Source organism: Rhinatrema bivittatum, chromosome 6 (assembly GCF_901001135.1).
Source record: "Rhinatrema bivittatum chromosome 6, aRhiBiv1.1, whole genome shotgun sequence".
Taxonomy (NCBI): Eukaryota; Metazoa; Chordata; class Amphibia; order Gymnophiona; family Rhinatrematidae; genus Rhinatrema; species Rhinatrema bivittatum.
The window spans coordinates 33,282,520-33,303,098 of NC_042620.1; the positions used below are offsets into that span (position 1 = coordinate 33,282,520).

General features: G+C 46.2%; 1 protein-coding gene across 3 annotated transcripts in view; it reads right to left on the bottom strand.

The window, feature by feature from the left end:
- The window catches only part of MYLK (myosin light chain kinase), a 741,434-nt gene that overhangs the window by 14,526 nt on the left and 706,329 nt on the right, over positions 1-20,579 (bottom strand). For all 3 annotated transcript variants that reach the window (XM_029605228.1, XM_029605226.1, XM_029605227.1), the window contains one exon: positions 1,452-1,581. In XM_029605228.1, coding sequence (XP_029461088.1) covers positions 1,452-1,581 — 130 coding nt within the window. The remainder of the gene's footprint in view (positions 1-1,451; positions 1,582-20,579) is intronic.

The following is a 20,579-nucleotide window of genomic DNA, read 5'->3' on the forward strand; positions in this document are numbered from 1 at the left end:
CATCCGTCACTTGGAATTGGAGGGTTAGGAAGGTCATTGGCTGAAAGTTGTACATAGGAAGAGGGAGTGGGGTGTGTGCCCCAGCAAGCAGGGCCACTTCCTTACCTACACCTGGGATCAGTCAAGCGGCGAGCTCCTCACTGCACCCCAGCTGAACCTGCCCCAGTGTGGACTTTGATTCAGGCCAGTGGCTGTAAGTGACTTTCTCTAGCGCTGATCATAGCGGTACGGACAATGACAGATCTGGGGAGAAAGGGGCAAGATGCTCATTTTTGAGGATCCTTAAATATGTGAATTTTTGGTATTACCTTTTGGGATTGCAAATTTGATCTTTGTTTAATAAAACCTGCAGCCTACTTTCCCCACTACCTGCGCGTCACAAATGCATTTGTTCTTATTTGGGGAGGGGAGCAGGGCGGCATGTGAATATTCATGTTAGAAGGAAATGTTATCCTGCCAAATGATAAACCCTTCTGCCTGTGCCCCTATTAGGGATTTGTAAGTTTCCCTTCTATAGTAAAGAGCCATTTCGAATTGGAGTACTTTAAGCCAAGGCTGCTTGCTCATATGGCTACAAAAAGGTCAAATTTTGGGGAGCTCCCGTGACTCAAATTACACTCACTTTTGTGATTTAAGTTTAAAAATCCAGCACATACAACTCCACTTAAACAGAGAAGGTCCACGGGACTCCCTGCAGCTGATCATGAGTGAAAGCTTAGGTGGCTCCGTTGACCTTGCTTAAAGTGTGAGAAGTTTATATGTGCTCCTTAGATCTAGGAAGGCGACGTCTGGATTGGTAGAAGAGTGTCAACAGGAGTAGTTTATGAAAAGGGGAACAGCCACCCTTCTCGTCAGTGCGTAGTGAATAATCTTAAGATTACTCTCAAGTAGGACTTTTACACATACAGAAATCCTACCTAGCTACTGGACTTGGTATGTAGGGCAAGACAGGGACAACCAACCTTCCAGCACAGATTACGTCTACTTAAGCAACAACAACAGGAAACACACATTGCAGTTATTCTCCCCCCCCCCAACAGATATTGCCCCTTTCAGAATATTGTGCAAGGGATGCATCAGTGAATAATTACTGCTCTGGGAAGCTGAAAGCAAGAGAAATAAATAGGAACTAATGGCGAAGCAGTTCCTTGCCCTCTGAAGATTCCTGTACTCTTCCCCTGACCGAGCCAGATGTGCGAGGGGAGGCCCGAGCAAAAAGAGAACTTGATAAGAGCTAGCAAACTTTTCCCTTGAAGGAAGAAAATCAGGGAGTCTGTGCCCCAGGGTTCCAGAGTCTGTCTCTTTGCCCCTAAAGATACAGAAGGTTGGAGTTGCCACTCTTATGCCTTTCTTAATGGACACCAAGCCCATCATGAAAGTGAATTCTTGACATCTGTTGAGAAGGAAAGCAACATAAGAGTTAAGGATTTATCGTAGGATACCATGGTTACCTTCTGTTTCTGACTTCTCTGAATTCAAAGGGCTGGTAGGTGAGCTTGCAGAGGACTTCCTTCCACTTAGACCAGAAATCATCGCCATAGAGGAAAGTCGCCCTATTGCTCGGACAGCATGACCTGTTTTCTGAAATAGAAGGCAAAATAAGAGACTGCCACTTATTGAACTCCCAAGTCTAACCACCTATATGGATGGACACACACTACAGTAAAGGGGGCTACATGAAAATAAAGCTGTTTACTTTCAAAAGTTAGTGATGTGTTCTGTGTGGGAAAAAAAAGCATGTACCCACAAGAACATAAGAAGTTGCCATACTGGGTCAGACTAAGGGTCCATCAAGCCCAGTATCCTGTTTCCAACAGTGGCCAAACCAAGTCACAAGTACCTGGCAAGTACCCAAACATTAGATAAATCACAAGTTACTATTGTTTATTAATTAATAGCAGTTTATGGATTTTTCCTCTAGGAACTTATCCAAACCATTTTTAAACCCAGTTACACTAACTTCAGTAACCACATCCTCTGGCAATGAATTCCAGAGCTTAACTATGCGCTGAGAGAAAAATAATTTTCTTCAATTTGTTTTAAATGAGCTACTTGCTAACTTCATGGAGTGCCCCCTGGTCCTTCTATTATCTGAGAGACTAAATAACTGATTTACATTAACCTTTCAAGTCCTTTCATGATTTTGTAGACCTTTATCATATCCCCTTCTCAGTCGTCTCTTCTCCAAACTGAACAGCCCTAACTTCCTGAGCCTTTCCTCATAGGGGAGCTGTTCCATGCCCCTTATCATTTTGGTCACCCTTCTCTGCCCTTTCTCCAGTACAACTATATCTTTCTTGAGAAGCGGCAACCAGAATTGCACACAGTATTCAAGATGTGGTCTCACCATGGAGCGATACAGAGGCATTATGACATCCATCGTTTTATTTGTCATTCCCTTCCTAATAATTCCTAACATTCTGTGACAGATCTTTATGGAGTTCGTATCAAGCTTTTTGCTGTTTTCTCCACCAGAAACACAAGCAAATTTTCGAGAAAGCTGTAGCAACTGACTAGTCATTGGTTAGGGGTGGAAATGATGTTTTCTTATAGGTTAGAACACAAATGAAAATGCAAGTTAATGGACAAAGCAGGATGAGGTAGAGAGTTTGCAATACAGTACACGACTGCATTTGCACAAATTGTGCATTGCAGATGCTTTCATGTTATTTGAAGATATTCTTTACTTGTGGTCATAGATTCCCTCATCTTCAGGACTGAGATGCAAGGGTTGTGGCTGAGCTTTGGTCCAGAAGGGTGAACAGGATCAATTGATATAAAACCATAAACGGTCGCAATTTCTGTGCTTTGGGTTTTGCTACAAAAAATAATTTTGTGATTTTGTGGTGTTGCGAAAACAACCCTTCTGCCACCACGGAACACCCAAAACCCCGACGGGCGGATTTTAAAAGCCTTGTTCACAGGCGCGCGCAGAGCCCCGGGACGCGCGTAGGTCCCGGGGTTTTTGGAAGGGGGCGTGTCGGGGGTGGGACCCGATGACGCTGTGTTTCGGGGGCGGGACCGGGGGCGTGGTGCCGGCCCGGGGGCGTGGTCCAGGCCTCCGGAGCAGCTCCCGGGTCGGAGGACAGCGCGCCAGCAGTCCGCTGGCGCGCGTAGATTTACGTCTGCTTCTCGCAGGCGTAAATCTACGGACAAAGGTAAGGGGGGGGTTTAGATAGGGCTAGGGGGTGGGTTAGGTAGAGGAAGGGAGGGGAAGGTGAGGTGAGGGGAGGGGAGGGCGAAAGAGAGTTCCCTCCGAGGCCGCTCCGATTTCGGAGTGGCCTCGGAGGGAACGGAGGCAGGCTGCGCGGCTCGGCACACGCCGGCTGCCCAAAATCGGCAGCCTTGCGCGCGCCGATCCAGGATTTTAGAGGATACGCGCGGCTATGCGCGTATCTTATAAAATCCAGCGTACTTTTGTTTGTGCCTGCTGCGCAAACAAAAGTACGCGATCACGCTGTTTTTAAAAATCTACCCCCTATTGTTTTGGTTTTGTATAAGTAAAAAAACTACATGAAATAAGAACATAAGAAATTGCCATTCTGGGTCAGACCAAGGGTCCATCAAGCCCAGCATCCCGTTTCCAACAGTGGCCTATCCAGGCTACAAGTACCTAGCAAGTACCCAAAAACTAAGTCTATTCCATGTTACAGTTGCTAGTAATAGCAGTGGCTATTTTCTAAGTCAACTTAATTAATAGCAGGTAATGGACTTCTCCTCCAAGAACTTATCTAATCCATTATTAAACACAGCTACGCTAACTGCACTAACCAAATCCTCTAGCAACAAATTCCAGAGCTTAATTGTGCACTAAGTGAAAAAGAACTTTCTCCGATTAGTTTTAAATGTGCTACTTACTTGCTAACTAGTCCTAGTCTTTCTGTTATCCGAAACAGTAAATAACTGATTCACATTTACCCATTCTAGACCTCTATCATATCCCCCCTCAGCCATCTCTTCTCCAAGCTGAGCAGCCCTAACCTCTTTAGCCTTTCCTCATAGGGGAGCTGTTCCATCCCCTTTATCATTTTGGTTGTTGCCCTTATCTGTTACTTCTAATCACAATTATATCTTTTTTGAGATGCGGTGACCAGAACTGTACACAGTATTCAAGGTGCGGTCTCACCATGGAGCGATACAGAGGCATTATGACATTTTCCGTTTTATTAAACATTCCCTTCCTAATAATTCCTAACATTCTGTTTTCTTTTTTTGACTGCTGCAGCACACTGGCCAACAATTTCAATGTATTATCCACTATGATACCCAGATCGTTTTCCTGGGTGGTAGCTCCTAATATGGAACCTAACATCGTGTAACTACAGCATGGGTTATTTTTCCCTATAGGCATTACCTTGCACTTATCCACATTACATTTCATCTGCCATTTGGATGCCAATCTTCCAGTCTTGCAAGGTCCTCCTGCAATTTATCACAATCCCTTGTGATTTAACTACTCTGCATAATTTTGAATCATCTGCAAATCTGATTACCTCAATCGTCGTATTCCTTTCCAGATCATTTATAAATATATTGAAAATCACCAGTCCAAGTACAGATCCCTGAGGCATTCCACTGTTCACACTTTTCCACTGAGAAAACTGATTATTTAGTCCTACTCTCTGTTTCCTGTCATTCAATCAGTTTGTAATCCGCAATAGGACACCACTTCCTATCCCATGACATTTTAGTTTCTTTAGAAGCCTCTCTTGAGGGACTTTGTCAAACGCCTTCTGAAAATCCAAATACACTATATACCTACCAGTTCACCTATTTCCACATGTTTATTAACCCCTTCAAAAACATAAAGCAGATTTGTGAGGCAACACTTGCCTTGGGTAAATCCATGCTGACTGTGTTCCATTAAACCATGTCTTTCTATATGTTCTGTAATTTTGATCTTTAGAATGGTTTCCACTATCTTTCCCAGCACTGAAGTCAGGCTCACTGGTCTATAGTTCCCTGGATAACCCTGGAGACCTTTTTAAATATTGAGGTTACACTGGCCACCCTCCAGTCTTCAGGTACAATGGATGATTTTAATGATAGATTACAAATTTTAACCAATAGATCTAAATTTCATTTTTTAGTTCTTTCAGAACCCTGGGGTGCATACCATCTGGTCCAGGTGATTTGCCTCTCTTTAGCTTGTCAATCTGGCCTACTACATCTTCCAGGTTCATGGTGATTTGGTTCAGTTCATCTGAATCATCACCCTTGAAAACCATCTCTGAAACCTCTAAAAGCCCCTTTAACTCCTCAGTCATCTAACGGTCCAAGCGATATATTTTAAAAAGTTTTTATTATGAGTTTTTGCCTCTATGCCTAACTTCATTGCAAATTCTCTCTTAGCCTGCCTTATCAATGTTTTACACTTAACTTAATGCCTATGCTTTTTCCTATTTTCTTCAGATGGATCCTTTTTCCAGTTTTTGAAGGAAGTTTTTTTGGCTAAAATAGCCTCTTTCACCTCACCTTTTAACCAAAGCTGGTAATCTTTCTTAATGCATGGAATACATCTGGACTACGTTTCTAAGATTGTATTTTTAAACAATGTCCACGCTTTTAACCTTTGCAGCTGCACCTTTCAGTTTTTTCTATTTTCCTCATTTTATCAAAAATTTTATCAAAATTTCCCTTTTGAAAATTTAGTTTTAGAGCTGTAGATTTACATATTGTCCCCCTTCCAATCATTAGTTCAAATTTGATCATGTTATGATCACTATTGCCAAGTGGCCCCACCACTGTTACCTCTCTCACCAAATCCTGTGTTCCACTAAGAATTACATCTAAAATAGCTCCCTCTCTCGGTTCCTGAACCAATTGTTCCATGAAGCAGTCGTTTATTTCATCCAGGAATTTTATGTCTCTAGCATGTCCTGATGTTACATTTACCCAGCCAATATTGGGGTAATTGAAATCTAAGTGCAGTTTATTTATTTATTTTATTTATGGTTTTTTTATATACCGGAGCTCCTGTATACAATACATATCGCTCCGGTTCACAGAGAACAGTAATAATTACTGCCGGGTGGCAGTTTACATGGAACAGTTTACATGGAACAGTTTACAAGGAACAGTTAACATGGCCATTTACAGTTTATTCACAACCTAATCTAAATAGAACCGAAAAGGTTACCCAAAAGAGTAATAATCCAAGGGGAAACGAAAAATAATCCAAGGGGAAACGAAAAATTCACTACATTCAATAGTGGTAAAGCCTAACTGAATGTTACGTGCCCCGCCTGCGGCCGTCTCGCGCACAGGACCGCTCACCTGCATAGTTCCTCAGCGGGTCTCGGGATGACCTCCCTTGGGGTAGTTGCTAGCCCAGCTAGGCCCCAGCTTCCCGCAGCGGCGGTCACCAGGCCTTCCACTGTGCGCCAGGCCTCATGCCGAGGTTCGGCGTCTTCCTCCATGCTAGCCATGCCCATATGCAAGCGCACTCGGCCTGTCCCGAGACTTGTAGGGCCGAGGGCGAGTCTGGGTTCCGCGGCGCGCCCTGATTGATCTACAATATAAGGAGGTTCCTGACTTCACTTCCTTGCCTTGGCAATCGGGTCGGCTTGTATGCTAGATTGTCTCTGCGCTTGTTCCTGCTTGATCCTAGTTTCGTTCCAGGATCCTTCTGTTCCAGTTCCGTTCCTGACTTGTTCCTGCATCCTCGTTCCTGAGTCCTGCCTGTTCCTGTGTTTGTCTATCTGCCTTTCCAGGTAGTACCCTCGGACTGACTTCTGGTACTGACCTCGGCTTGTTCCTGACCGGCCTGCCTGTCTGCCACCTGTCTACGACCCCAACTAGCTCCTGACTCGTCCGTCTGAAAGCCACCTGCCTCAAGACCCCAGCCTGTTCCAGACCTGCTCGTCTCTCTGCCGCCTGCCTCAAGACCCCAGCCTGTTCCAGACCTGCTCGCCTGTCTGCTGCCTGCCTCTAGACCTCTGCTTGCCTCTGACTACATCTGCCTTCCGGTATCTGACCCTTGCTTCGGTGACCACTCCTCGGACTGACCTATGGACATTGACCTTTCGCCTGCCTGACCTCGCCTCCAGATTCTGGCTCTGTTTCTCGCCTTGTCATCACCAACTCTGTTCTGGTTCTCTCTGCTCCAGCTCGAACCCGACCGCGCTCCTTCTGTGTCTGTGGGCACACCGGACTTCCATTCTCCCAGGAGACCCTGCGAGGCCCACCTAAGTCCAAGCGGCCCGGGTCCCTACAGGCTCCTCCCGGGGGGACCTCAGGCTTCCAGTGGTGAAGCTCTACCTAGCCTCTGTCTCCTTCAGTACTTCGCCCCCTGGGGCCAGTTACCTCCTGTTCCCTTTCAGGAGCCATTCCATCCTTGCCCCAGGACAAGGATCCACCCCCGAGTGCAACATTAAAGGTGTCAGCAAGCCAGACATTGTGTCTTCAAAGAGACCAACCGGTCTTTTCTATCATTCTATCACTGGTTTTTCAGTGTTTCACTACCGGCTGTTGTTACTATTCATAATTTTTTTGGATATATGGACATTATGAAAAAAAGAAACATTTTTTGGTCATTAGAAAATAATAAAAGGTTTTCATTTCTTAAAAAATTAGATCAATGAAGGTGAAAGATAGAAAAGACTGGTTGGTCTCTTTGAAGACACAACGTCTGGCTTGCTGACACCTTCAATTAGGCTTTACCACTATTGAATGTAGTGAATTTTTGGTTTCCCCCTTCGTTTTGGTTTGGTAATTGAAATCTCCCATTATTAATGCACTGCCAAATTGGTTAGCTTCCCTGATCTCTCTTAGCATTTTATCATCTGTCTGATCATTTTGGCCAGGTGGACGACAGTATACTTCAATTACTATACTCTTACCCAACACATATAGGATTTCTATCCATATAGATTCTATCTACTGAGCATTTAGTCTCTTGTATGATCTTTATCCTGTTGGACTCTATAGCCTCCCGGACATAAAGTGCCACACCCCCACCAAGTTGATCCTCCCTATCATTGTGGTATAACTTTTACCCTAATATAGCACTTTCCAATTGGTTATCCTCCTTTCACCAGTTCTCTGAGATGCCAATTATGTCAATCTCATCATTCACTGCTATACATTTTAACTCTCCCATCTTGCTTCTTAGACTTCTGGCATTGGCATACAGACATTTCAAAGTTTGTTTTTTGTTTGTATTAATAACCTGCTTTTCAGTTGATATGGATAATTTGTAATTCTTTAGCTCAGGTGATTCTTGACTTATAGGCACATGGGCTACTTTTGCTTTTATGGGAACCTCTCTGTTGGGATGCCCTAACTCTCCTGTTTCATTAGTATCCTTCAAAGAAATTGTGACGGATGAGAAAATAAAGTCAACTATTCCTACCATTTGGAGTACGTTTTGTCCTTCAGCTAATTGTTTTACAGCTTTGATAAAGGTGTTGGGTGCAGATATCGAGTCATTTATTGCATCTTTTGTGAATTATTCCCTTGAGGAAGGAATAATTCCATCTTCACTAACAATAGCCACAGTGCATCCTGTGCTAAAACAAACCTAGTGGAGATGCATATGCTTTGGGTAATTATCTTCCTATATCAAACCTTCCATTTTTAGAAAATATTGTTTTATAACAATTAACATTGTATTTACAAGAGCATTCACTACTGGATGACCATCAGCTTGGCTTTAGGGTTGGTTATAACATGAAATTCCTTCTATCATCATTTTTTGAAGAAATCTGTAAAGGATTTGATTTGAGGATGGGGGCCCTTTTAGTGATGATAGGATGTTACTTGCTTTTCATATGGTTGATCATAGAGTATTACTGCAGCATTTATAGCAGCTTGGTTTATCACTGTTGTCTTAAAGTGGTTTGAATCGTTCCTTTCTGCCCATTCTCAGCGGATAACTGCTCATTGTCAGAGTTCCATCGCTCTTCCACTTTTTGGGGGGGTTGTACAGGCATCTGCTTTATCTGCGGCCCTGTTTAATATTTTTGTTTGTCCATTATGTACATTTTTGGCTAGCTTGGGGTTCAAATACTGGCATATGGAGATGATTTTCAGTTTCTGCTTCCAGTGACCTTTTCCATCACTGAGTCCCTGAACAGGGTAGGATCACGTTTAAGGGCAGTCAGGGCATGGCTAGGTGAGAATTGTTTGATTCTAAATTTGAGTAAGACTGAAATTTTGTTATCTTGCACGGGTATCCTCTGCTGATATTCCTGAAATGTTGTTGTTTGAAGGTCATCAAATTAAAATTGTGAATCAGGTGCAGAATTTGGGGGTGACATTTGATTCTTCCTCGTCTTGTCTTCCCTAGATTAGAAATGTGCTCAAAAGTTCCTATTTTAAACTAAGTATGTTGCACCCATTAAGACCTTTTCTGTCTTTTACAGATTTATGCACTGCAATGCATGCATTGATAACATCAGCAGTAGAATACTATAATGTTCTGTATATGGGACTGCCTCATATAGAGAGTGGAGAAGTCTGCTGTGCAGGTAGTCACAGGCATTGCCCCGAGAGAGCTTGTGATGCCTGTGCTGCAGAATCTGCATTAGCTCTCAATTAAATTCTGGATGATAATTCAGATCCTTTTATTTGCATTTAAGATATTTAATGGTTTTAACAGCTAAACAGTTTTTGTCTGTATTAGCACCTTGACATCCAAGACAATTGCTGCGATCTGCGTCACAATTATTATTGGAAATTCCTTCCCTTAAATAATACAAGTCAAAGGAATCACAAGTACGTCTGTTTTGTGTAGTGGGCCGTACTTGGTGGAATGGCTTGCCTGTTGAGTTGCATGCAGAATCCTCAATGTTAAAATTTAGGAAGCTATTGAAAGTTCATTTATTCTGTCTAGCATATGAGAACTGTCACAGTTAGAGTCCAGCAAGATTTGCTGTAATTTTCAAAGCATTGTAATTGATAATATGATTTTATGTAACTGACATATTATGTTATTTGTTCAATTTTATTAATTTGTATGTATGTTGCCTTGTTTTATATGTAAGATATATTTTATGAATGTTTTGTATAACCACCTAGAAGTGTTGATAGTTGCGATTAATAAATATTTTAAATAAAATAAATAAACATGAAAATTCTCTCTTTTGTTAGGACACAGGCTTCATTATAAAATAAATACTGCATATTGCACAAAACTAAACTCTGTTCCAAACTGCATTAAAAGCAAGGACATAAAGGCATTTTCCACAGTGCTAGAAGACAGGACTTATTTAGAGGAACTATGAAATACAGATAGGAAAGGATGGACAGAATAAACCTCAATCTTGAGGAAGTTGCTGCTGAATAAAGAGCTGGTGAGAACGGACTTTACATTGGATACACTTGGATCTGTCTAAATTGCTAAACTATTTTGCTTGCTGAAGCGAGTGTGACTTCTGAAGTATATTATTTTCTGTTTGGATTGTGCTTTGACGTATATTTTTTTGTTTAGCAGTGCGACTGAGATTTGAAGTATATATTTTTTCTTTTTGGGAGTGTAAAAAGAGTATTTATTGTTTTAATATGCACTGTTTTGAATTTTATAGAAAATCGGTCTATTAAATAAAATTGTCATTGCCATAACCAATGGGGCAGGGTGATACCATGGTACAAAATAAGTCAAAATGACAGAGCAGACTGAATTGGAGGAGGGATGGCATTATATGTGAAGGATGGTATAGAATCAAATTGGATATAAGTTCAACAGGTAACAAACTGCAATCTGGAATCTCTATGGCTAGGAATTCCATGTGAGACGAGGAAGAATATAAAAGTAGGAGTATACTAGGATGATGAAACAAACTGTGAAATGCTAACAGAGATTAGACAGGCAAACAAATTGCCAACATAATAACGGGGGATTTTAATTACCTCAGTCTTGATTGGGCGAATGTCTCAGAGCATGCAAAAGAGGTAAAATTTTTAGATGCAATAAATGATAATAAATGATAAATACATTTTTGGCTAGCTTGGGGTTCAAATACTGGCATATGGAGATGATTTTCAGTTTCTGCTTCCAGTGACCTTTTCCATCACTGAGTCCCTGAACAGGGTAGGATCACGTTTAAGGGCAGTCAGGGCATGGCTAGGTGAGAATTGTTTGATTCTAAATTTGAGTAAGACTGAAATTTTGTTATCTTGCATGAAGCATGACTGCTTCATGAAAGAGCAAGTCATGGAAGCAACAAGAGGGGTTCTACTTTTAACTTAGTTATCAGTAGACTGCAAGGTAATAGTGGAATGGCTACTGGGCAATAATAATCTTAATGAAATCAAATTTGATATAACAATGAAGGGAGAAAGCAGAGTTGCTTAGCTGTAACAGGTGTTCTCCGAGGACAGCAGGATGTTAGTCCTCACACATATGTCACCCATGTGACTCCATCAGATGGAGCCTGGCATGGAAAACTTATGTCTAAGTTTCTAGAACTTTGACTAGGCACAGTGAGCATGCCCAGCATGCCCTATATCATGTGTCCACGCGAGATCCCTCTTTAGTCTCGTAACATAGAATTACGATAAAAAAATAAAAAAATAGGAGAAACCCAACGCTGAGGGGTGGCAGGTGAGTTTTGTGAGGACTAACATATTGCTGTCCTCGGAGAACATCTGTTACAGGTAAGCAACTCTGCTTTCTCAGAGGACAAGCAGGATGGTAGTTCTCATACATGGGTGAATTCCTAGCTACAGGCTGTTCCCCAACACAAAAAGAGCACCAAACAGACACCTAACCAGGTGCTAACAGGCACAACACCACTGGTGCCATTGGTAAAAGAGGGGAAGACAGCCTGAACTCAAACAATGGGTTCTAGGCTGGGAGAGTTAGGTTCTACACCTCAAACAGATTCTAGAGGATTGACTGGCCGAACCTGCGTTAGCATCAGCCATCCCTAACCAGATGGATCCGGAGTACTGCATCCCTATCCAGACAGGTCTGGGGTACTGGCAGAGAGTTGTTGGAGGGTTTCATGATGGTCCCGGAGTTGGGCCACAGCATCCCTCACACTATCTCCGAAGCGATTCTCTCCCATACACAGCACATCAGCGAGTCATTCCTGTATCTTCTGTCAGAAATCCGAGGCCCGCAGCCATGCCATTCTGCAGACGCAGATTCCCGCTGCAGAGTCTCTTGATGCCATCTTGAAAACATCATAGGTCGCACGGACCGTTGTGTTTCCCGCACTTCAGACCCTTATGAACCAGTGACGTGAGGGTGTCTTGCTGCTGTTGAGACAGCTGTTCAGCCATCTCCTCCATCTACTTCCAGATGTCCCGCGAGTATTGGCTTATGTAGAACTAGTAGGCATTGATCCGGGCAATAAGCATGGCACCTTGGAACACCATCCTCTCAAGAGCATCCATCACTCTTGGTCCTTCCTCAGGGACACAGAGGAATGGGTCTGAGAGCACTTGGCCCACTTGAGGGCGGAGTAGACCATCACCGACTGGAGACAGTTGACACTTATCGAATCCAGCAGAATTCTGGATGAGGTAAACCCCTTCCGCCTTCTTATTAATGGGAGGCACTGTGAGGGGGTGTTCTCAAATCCTCGGCAGCATCTCCTTAAGGATCTTGTGTACCGGGATTGCCACGATCTCCTTAGGAGGCTCCAGGAACCAAAGGACCTCATGCATTTTGTGCCTGGCATCTTCCTCTGTCAAATCTCCTTCTGCTATCACCCTCACAAACCCTGCGAAGGTTAAGTCCTCACATGGAGAATTCCTTCACTCATCTGGAGGAGAAGGGTCAGATGGGAGACCATACGAGTCCTCAGAGGAGGACTCCATTTGCTCATTCCCACAGGGGTCATAGGAACCCTCATCCTCACTGTATGAAACAGGGGATGGGGCCCTATGTACTCGGCCTAGGTCCAGAGGTGCAGGCACCGATGGAACTGGATGGGGGACTACAGGCCACGGCATCTCAGCCAGCCCCGGCAGAGCTTCCTCCTCGGAGGAACCAGTGATGACCATGGAATCATAGAGGGAGGGCTCTGTGCATTGCCAGGCAGCAGTGCCATCCACAAGGCAAAAGCCAAGATTTTATAGTTCAATTAAACCATGAGGTTCAAAGCTCTGTGGGAAAAAAAGAGACTGAAGAGGGACCATGCATGGACACGTGGTATAGGACATAAGTTTTCTGTATTGGGCTTCATCTGATGATGTCACCCCTGTGATTCATATGTGAGGACTCCATCCTACTTGTCCTAGGAGAACATTAATTAAAACTACTATATATTCAACCTCAAAAAGGAAGACTTCGATAAAATGAGAAAATTAGCCAGAAAGAAGATTAAAGTCAAAGGAAGACTAAATGACTGGCAGAATAGTTAAATGGTGCCATAAAAGAAGCTATTAAAGCCACAAAGGCATCTTTTAAAAAAACATAAATGAAGTCCAATATGAAGTGAATAGGAAAGTGCATAGGCACTGTGAAGGTAAATGTAAAAATGAACAAGGCAGACCAAAAAAGAATTTGAGAAGAAGCTTAAACAGAAGCAAAAATAATAATTTTCAAAAGCATCAAAAGCAGGAAGGGTTCAAGAGAGTCATCTGGACCACTGGATCACCTGTGAGTAAAAAGGGACACTTAGGGAATACAAAGCGATTGCAGAGAAATGAAATAAAATCTTTGCTTCAGTCTTTACTGGAGAGGAAGCTGGGGAGATACCCACATTGGAACATTTTTTGAATGCAATGAGTTGGAGGAACTCAGGCCAATCACTATGAAACTGGAGGACGTCTTAGGGCAAACTGCCAGGATCCAATGGTATTCACCTCGGAGTTCTGAAAGAACTGAAATATGAAATGTCAGATTTGCTCCTGTTAAAATCTGCCACCGTATCTGAAGACTGGAGTGCAGGGAATGTATCACTAATTTTTAAAAAGGTGCCTAGAATGATCCAGGAAACTACAGACTAGTAGGTCTGATGCCAGTGCTGCGCAAAATAGTAGAAAGTTAGAAACTATAGTTAAGAGCAGAATTACAGGTCATGTGGATCATCAAGGCTTAATGGGAAAGAGTCAACATAGTTTTAGCACAGGGAAGTCATGTCTTCCAGTCTATTAGAATTCTTTGAAGGTATAAATAAACATGTAGATAAGGGCAAGCCAGTCAGTATAGTGTACCTGTATTTCCAGAAGTTCTATATAAGAAACTCCTCAGGAAATGACAAAAATCATGGGATAGAAGGTCCTATTGTGGACTGGTAACTGGTTAAGAAACAGGTAACTAAATGAGTTTTCCCACTGGAGAGACGTGAACAGTGGAGTACCTTAGGGAGTTGTACTGGGACCAGTGATGTTTAACATATTCATAACTGATCTTCTAGAAAAAAGGAGTAATGAATGAGGTGATCAAATTTGCAGGAGAGAAAGAATTATTCAAAGTAGTTAAAACACGATCTGATCGTGAGAAATTGCGGGAGGACACTGCGAGGCTGGGGAAATGTGATTCCAAATGGCAGATGAAATTTAATGTGGACGAGAGTAAAGTGATGCAGACAGGGAAAAAGAATCCCAACTACAGGCACACAATGGGGCAGATTTTCAAAGCCTTACGCTCATAGGGGGAGGGGGGAGTTACACGTGCTGGGCCTATTTTATAAAGGCCCGGCGACACGCGTAAAGCCCCGGGATGCGTCTAAGTCCCAGGGCTTCGAAAAAGGGGCAGAATGGGGGCCAGAGGCGCAATAGGTAAGATAAAGGTCAGGGGGGTGTTAGAATAGGGCTAGGGGGTGGGAAGGTTAGGGGAAGGGGTAGGAAGGATAGAGTAGGGGGGAAGGGAACAGGTGAAGGCCGCGGGCATCGGTGCGCACAAGGCGCACTAGTGTGCACCCCCTTGCGCGCGCATGTTATAAAACCGTGCGTCCATGTGTGTGTGCTGGGTAGCACGCGCACATATATACGCAAGCGTGTAGCTTTTAAAATTTACCCCCATCTGAGGTTCCATATGTGGAGTTACCAATGAGAGAAAGGACCTTAAGGTCATTGTGGACAACACGTTGAAATCCAGCCCAGTGTGCAGCAGCAGCAGCAGCCAAAAAAAAAAAATGCAAATGGAATGTTAGGAATTATTCAGAAAGGAATAGGAAAGAAACCGGGAATATAATAATGGATCTGTATAGATCCATGGGGCGGCTGCACCTTCAGTACTGTGTGCAGTTCTGCTCACTGCAGAACTGGAAGAATCATCATCACACATACGCTCAATGCTAGGAAGAGGCGGAAGGTAAGATTTTCTAAACAAAGAAAATAAAAATACAAAAAAGCACAGAGGGCAAAGGAAAATTAGTTTCTTACCTGATAATTTTCGTTCCTGTAGTACCAAGAATCAGTCCAGGACACCTGGGTTGTGACTCCGCACCAGTAGATGGAGACAGACTAAAACTTGTGGGTGGAGCCATATATAAGCCCCTGTGCCAGTCACAGCCCCTCAGTCATACGTAATGTCAAAGTAGAAAAAAACATCCAAAAGCCAACATAGCTAACCATAGAAACTTACAATATAACTCCAACCTCCCTACAGGAAAACAGACTCCCCAACCGGGAGAGCGAACAAAACAAGGGGTCAGCGTATTAAAAAACAACAATGAGCGGACTCTCCGTTACTATAGCGTAACACTGCGGGCGGGATCCTGGACTGATCCTTGGTACTACAGGAACGAAAATTATCAGGTAAGAAACTAATTTTCCTTTCCCTGTACGTACCAGGATCAGTCCAGGACACCTGGGATGTACCAGAGCTAAGTTACCGAGGGTGGGAAGCAGAGAGTCCCGCTCGGAGTACCCTCTCTCCAAATCCCCCAGCATCAGTAGCCTGAACATCCAGTCGGTAATGTTTAATGAAGGTATGCAACGATTTCCAGGTAGCCGCCCTGCAAATCTCTTGAGGTGACACCTGAGAAGATTCCGCCCAAGACGCAGCATGAGATCTCGTCGAATGAGCTCGAAGACCCACCGGCGGTGATTTACCGCGCAGAATGTACGCGGAACCAATGGCCTCCTTGAGCCAACGGGCGATCGTCGTGCGGGACGCCGCAGAACCTTTCTTCGGACCCGACGTCAACACAAACAGATGATCCGTCAATCGAAAAGAATTTGTGACCTCTAGATAGCCAAGAAGAGACCTCCGCACATCTAGTTTTCTCAAATCCCTCAACTTCGGGTCAGAAGATTCCCCAACCGCGAAAGCGGGAAGTTCAACCGATTGATTCAAATGAAAAGGCGATACGACCTTAGGCAAGAAAGAGGGAACGGTCCGCAAGGAAACCCCTGAATCGGAAATGCGCAAGAAGGGCTCTCTGCAGGACAGAGCCTGCAACTTGGAAACCCGACGAGCCGACGCAATGGCTACCAGGAATACAGTCTTCAACGTGAGATCTTTGATCGTAGAACGCTTCAGAGGCTCAAAAGGAGCTGAGCATAAGGCCGAGAGCACCCAGTTGAGGTTCCAAGATGGACAAGGAAGCCGTAAAGGAGGACGGAGGTGCTTCGCTCCCCTAAGAAAACGTGAGATATCCGGGTGGAGAGCCAAGGAGACTCCCCGGATTTTACCACGCAAACAACCAAGCGCCGCGACTTGGACCCGAAGGGAACTGCACGCTAAACCTTTGGCCAGCCCAGCCTGGAGAAAAGCCAAAATATCAGGAATAGTAGCGGAAGTGGGATCCAGACCCCGCTCTACGCACCAATCTTCAAAAACTACCCAGACTCTAACATAAGCCAGAGACGTAGACTGCTTCCTGGATCTCAGCAACGTGGCAACTACCGCATCAGAGTAACCCTTGCGCTTTAATCGATTCCTCTCAAAAGCCATGTCGCGAGACAGAAGTGATCCGCATCCTCTAAACAGACGGGGCCCTGTCGAAGGAGCCCCGGAAACCCCTGTAGACGAAGGGGCGCCGTCACTGACAACTGGATCAGGTCCGCAAACCACGGACGGCGCGGCCACTCTGGCGCCACGAGGATCACGTTGAACGGATGCAACTCTATGCGCCGTAGGATTTTGCCGATCATGGGCCACGGTGGGAACACATACAGTAGCACCTCCGCTGGTCAGGGAAGAGCCAACGCGTCGACCCCTTCTGCTCCTCTTTCTCGGTGTCGACTGTAAAATCTCGGAGCCTTTGAGTTGTTCCACGTGGCCATGAGGTCCATGTGGGGCGTTCCCCAAGTCCTGCAAATGAGAAGAAACGCTTCGTCCGCCAGCTCCCACTCTCCGGGATCCAGGTGGTGTCGGCTGAGGAAGTCCGCCTGGACATTGTCGACTCCTGCTATGTGAGACGCAGCGAGATCGCTGAGATGTCGCTCTGCCCAGGCCATCAAGGAACGCGCTTCCTCCGCTACTTGAGGGCTTTTCGTCCCGCCCTGGCGATTGATGTAAGCCATGGTGGTAGCATTGTCCGACAATACCCGGATCGCCCTTCCTCTTACGAGGGGTAGAAAAGCTTGCAAGGCCAGACGGACCGCCCTGGACTCCAGGCGGTTGATGGACCACCGGGTCTGATCTTCTGACCACAGACCCTGAACCGATTTCCCTTGGCAAACTGCACCCCAACCGGAAAGACTGGCATCCGTGGTCACCACCGTCCAGTTGGGTAGAAGAAGAGACACTCCACATGAGAGATGTTTGGAATCCAGCCACCAGCTCAGGCTGGAGCGTGCCTGACTCTCTAGAAGCAGAGGAAGGTAAAATTCCTCTGAAACCGGTTTCCAGCGGGAAAGCAATGAATACTGCAGCGGTCGCAGGTGAGCAAACGCCCAAGGGACTAACGCCAGCGTGGAAGCCATGGATCCGAGAACCGTCAGGTAATCGCAGACTCGTGGACGGTGCTGAGACAAAAGATGTCGTACTTGAGATTGCAGTTTGCATATCCGTTCCTGAGAGAGAATCACTCTGCCCCGTTTCGTATTGAAAACGGCTCCAAGATACTCCAAGGACTGAGTGGGCTCCAGATGACTCTTGTTGTAGTTGACCACCCAGCCCAGGGACTGCAAGAATTGTAGCACCCTGGCTACTGCCTGCCGACACAACTTCTCTGACTTCGCCCGAATCAGCCAATCGTCGAGGTAAGGGTGAACCAGGAGGCCTTCGCGACGCAATTGCGCCGCCACCACCACCATCACTTTCATGAATGTCCGAGGAGCTGTCGCCAGGCCGAACGGCAGAGCCCGGAACTGGAAGTGTCTTCCCAGAATGCAAAAACGCAGGAACCGCTGGAACTCTGGTTGGATGCCCACATGAAGGTATGCTTCCGTGAGATCTAGTGACGCCAGGAATTCGCCTGGCCTCACTGACACGATCACCGAACGAATGGTCTCCATCTTGAAGTGAGGAACCCGAAGGCATCTGTTGACTCGTTTCAGATCCAGTATGGGTTGGAAAGTGCCGTCTTTCTTGGGGACTATGAAGTAAATGGAATAACGGCCCTTGCCGTGCTGATCGGTCGGAACCGGAGAGATGGCCCCCAGGCTTTCTAGTCTTTGAATGGTGTCTAGCACCGCCACCTTCTTCTTGGGATCTTTGCAGGGGGAGACCAGGAACTTGTCCGCTGGGATGCGAGCAAAATCTAACTCGTAGCCGTGTCTTATCACGTTGAGAACCCACTGATCCGACGTAATGCTGGCCCATTCCTCGAAAAACAAGGATAGACGCGCCCCCACGTTTGGGACATCGTGCTGAGGACGCAACGAGGGATGGGCCGGTCGAACTTCATTGCGAAGGCTTGGACCCCGTACCCGACGGGGCCCCTCCTTGCCTACCAAAACGTTTGCCTCGAAAGGACTGCTGCCAGTGAGTGTTTCGAGAAGAGGACGGTCTATAAGAGGGCCCGGTGGATCTTTGCGGCCTGGACTTTCGGGGTCCCCGGAAACGAGCTCTGCTGGAAAACGAAGAGCGCGCCTGGGCCCTATCTTCTGGCAGCTTAAACGCTCTGTTCTCACCTAGTGAAATCATCAAGTCATCTAACTCCTTTCCGAACAGCAATTTCCCTTTGAAGGGTAATGCCCCGAGGTGAGCCTTGGACGAACCATCCGCTGCCCAGTTGCGTAGCCAAAGGAGACGGCGTGCCGACACCGCTGCTACCATGGACCTAGCCGAAGTGCGTAAAAGATCATGGAGCGCATCAGCCCCATATGCAATAGCCGCTTCCAATCTGTCTGCTTGGGAAGCCTCTTCCGAAGAGAGACCCGCATTAGCCTGTAGTACCTGGGCCCAGCGCAGACTAGCACGCATAGCAAAGTTCGTGCAAATGGCGGCTCGCACTCCTAGGGCAGAAACCTCAAAAATCTTTTTGAGTTGAACCTCCAACTTTCGGTCTTGAATATCCCGGAGGGCTGTTGCTCCCGTGACCAGGATGGTAGACCTCTTCGTGACGGCGGACACCGCCGAATCCACCTTCGGGAGTCTGAGGAGCTCCAGCACCTCTTCCGGTAAAGGGTAGAGCTTATCCATGGCCTTACTGATTTTCAAACCCAGCTCTGGAGTATCCCATTCTTTGAAGAGAATATCAGTGGATGAGAAATGAAAAGGAAAAGCGACCGCAGGCCCTGTGAGGCCGAGCAGAACGGGATCCATATTTGCCTCCTGGCGGACAACCACTGGGGGAGCCTCAATCCCCAGCTCCTGGAGAATGGCTGGGATGAGAGGTGACAGTTCCTCCCTGCGGAATAGCCGCACCACCTTGGGGTCATCCCCGTCTAAGGCCTGTGCACCTTTCCCTGCACTGGGCTGTGCCGTTTCATCCGGTGCTGCCGTCCCGGCCCCCATCAGGGGCTCTTCAGAGTCCTCAGTATCCGTTCCGAGAGAAACTTCGGAATCGGATTCCTGTGGCAGCCCCCGGGGAAGCCGCTTCCCCCGGGAAGAGCCCTGGGCAATCTCCGCACCCTTCCTGGCCTTCCCTTTTCGTGGTGGGGGTTTGCGGACAGCCGTACGCGAGACAACCCCCCGTACGCGCTTGCTGCGCTTATACCTGAGAACTTTGCGCAGCAATAGTGCAAAATCCTCAGAAAATTCTCCAGAATTTTCTGAATCAGAACCGGTATCCCCCCGGGAACGAATCCCTTCCGAGGGGACTTCCCCCGCCTTGTCACGCTGCGGGGAAAGCGCTGGGGGCAAGACGAAGCCCCCACTGTTTCCCTCGAGATTTCCCGGCCTGTGGCCAAAATGGCTGCCACTCCCGCGCTAAGCGGGAATAGCTCCTGAGGAGAAACAGAGGCGCCTCCAGCTTGCGGCGGCGAACGCGCGACCCGGGACCTAGCCCCCCGAGGAGCTGCCGAGGGACCCTCATCACCCGGGACACAAGCCGAACAAAGGCTGTCCCGGGACAAACGCGCGCGTGCCGAGCCGCAGGCCCTGCACTGCGAACCCCGAGGCATGCCGGCGACCGCGGGAAAACGAGGCGCGCTGAAGAAAAAAATTACCTCAGAGAAAAAAATCAGAAATGAAAAACAATTAAAAACGGCGCAATTCGGCGACCTCCCCCTGCTGGCGACGCCCCCCCACCGACCAAAACGGAGCGGCAACGCCAGGCAATGGAGAGCCGCGAGAAATAAAAGTAAAACTTTTTTTTTTTTTTTTTTACAGAAAAAAACGCGCT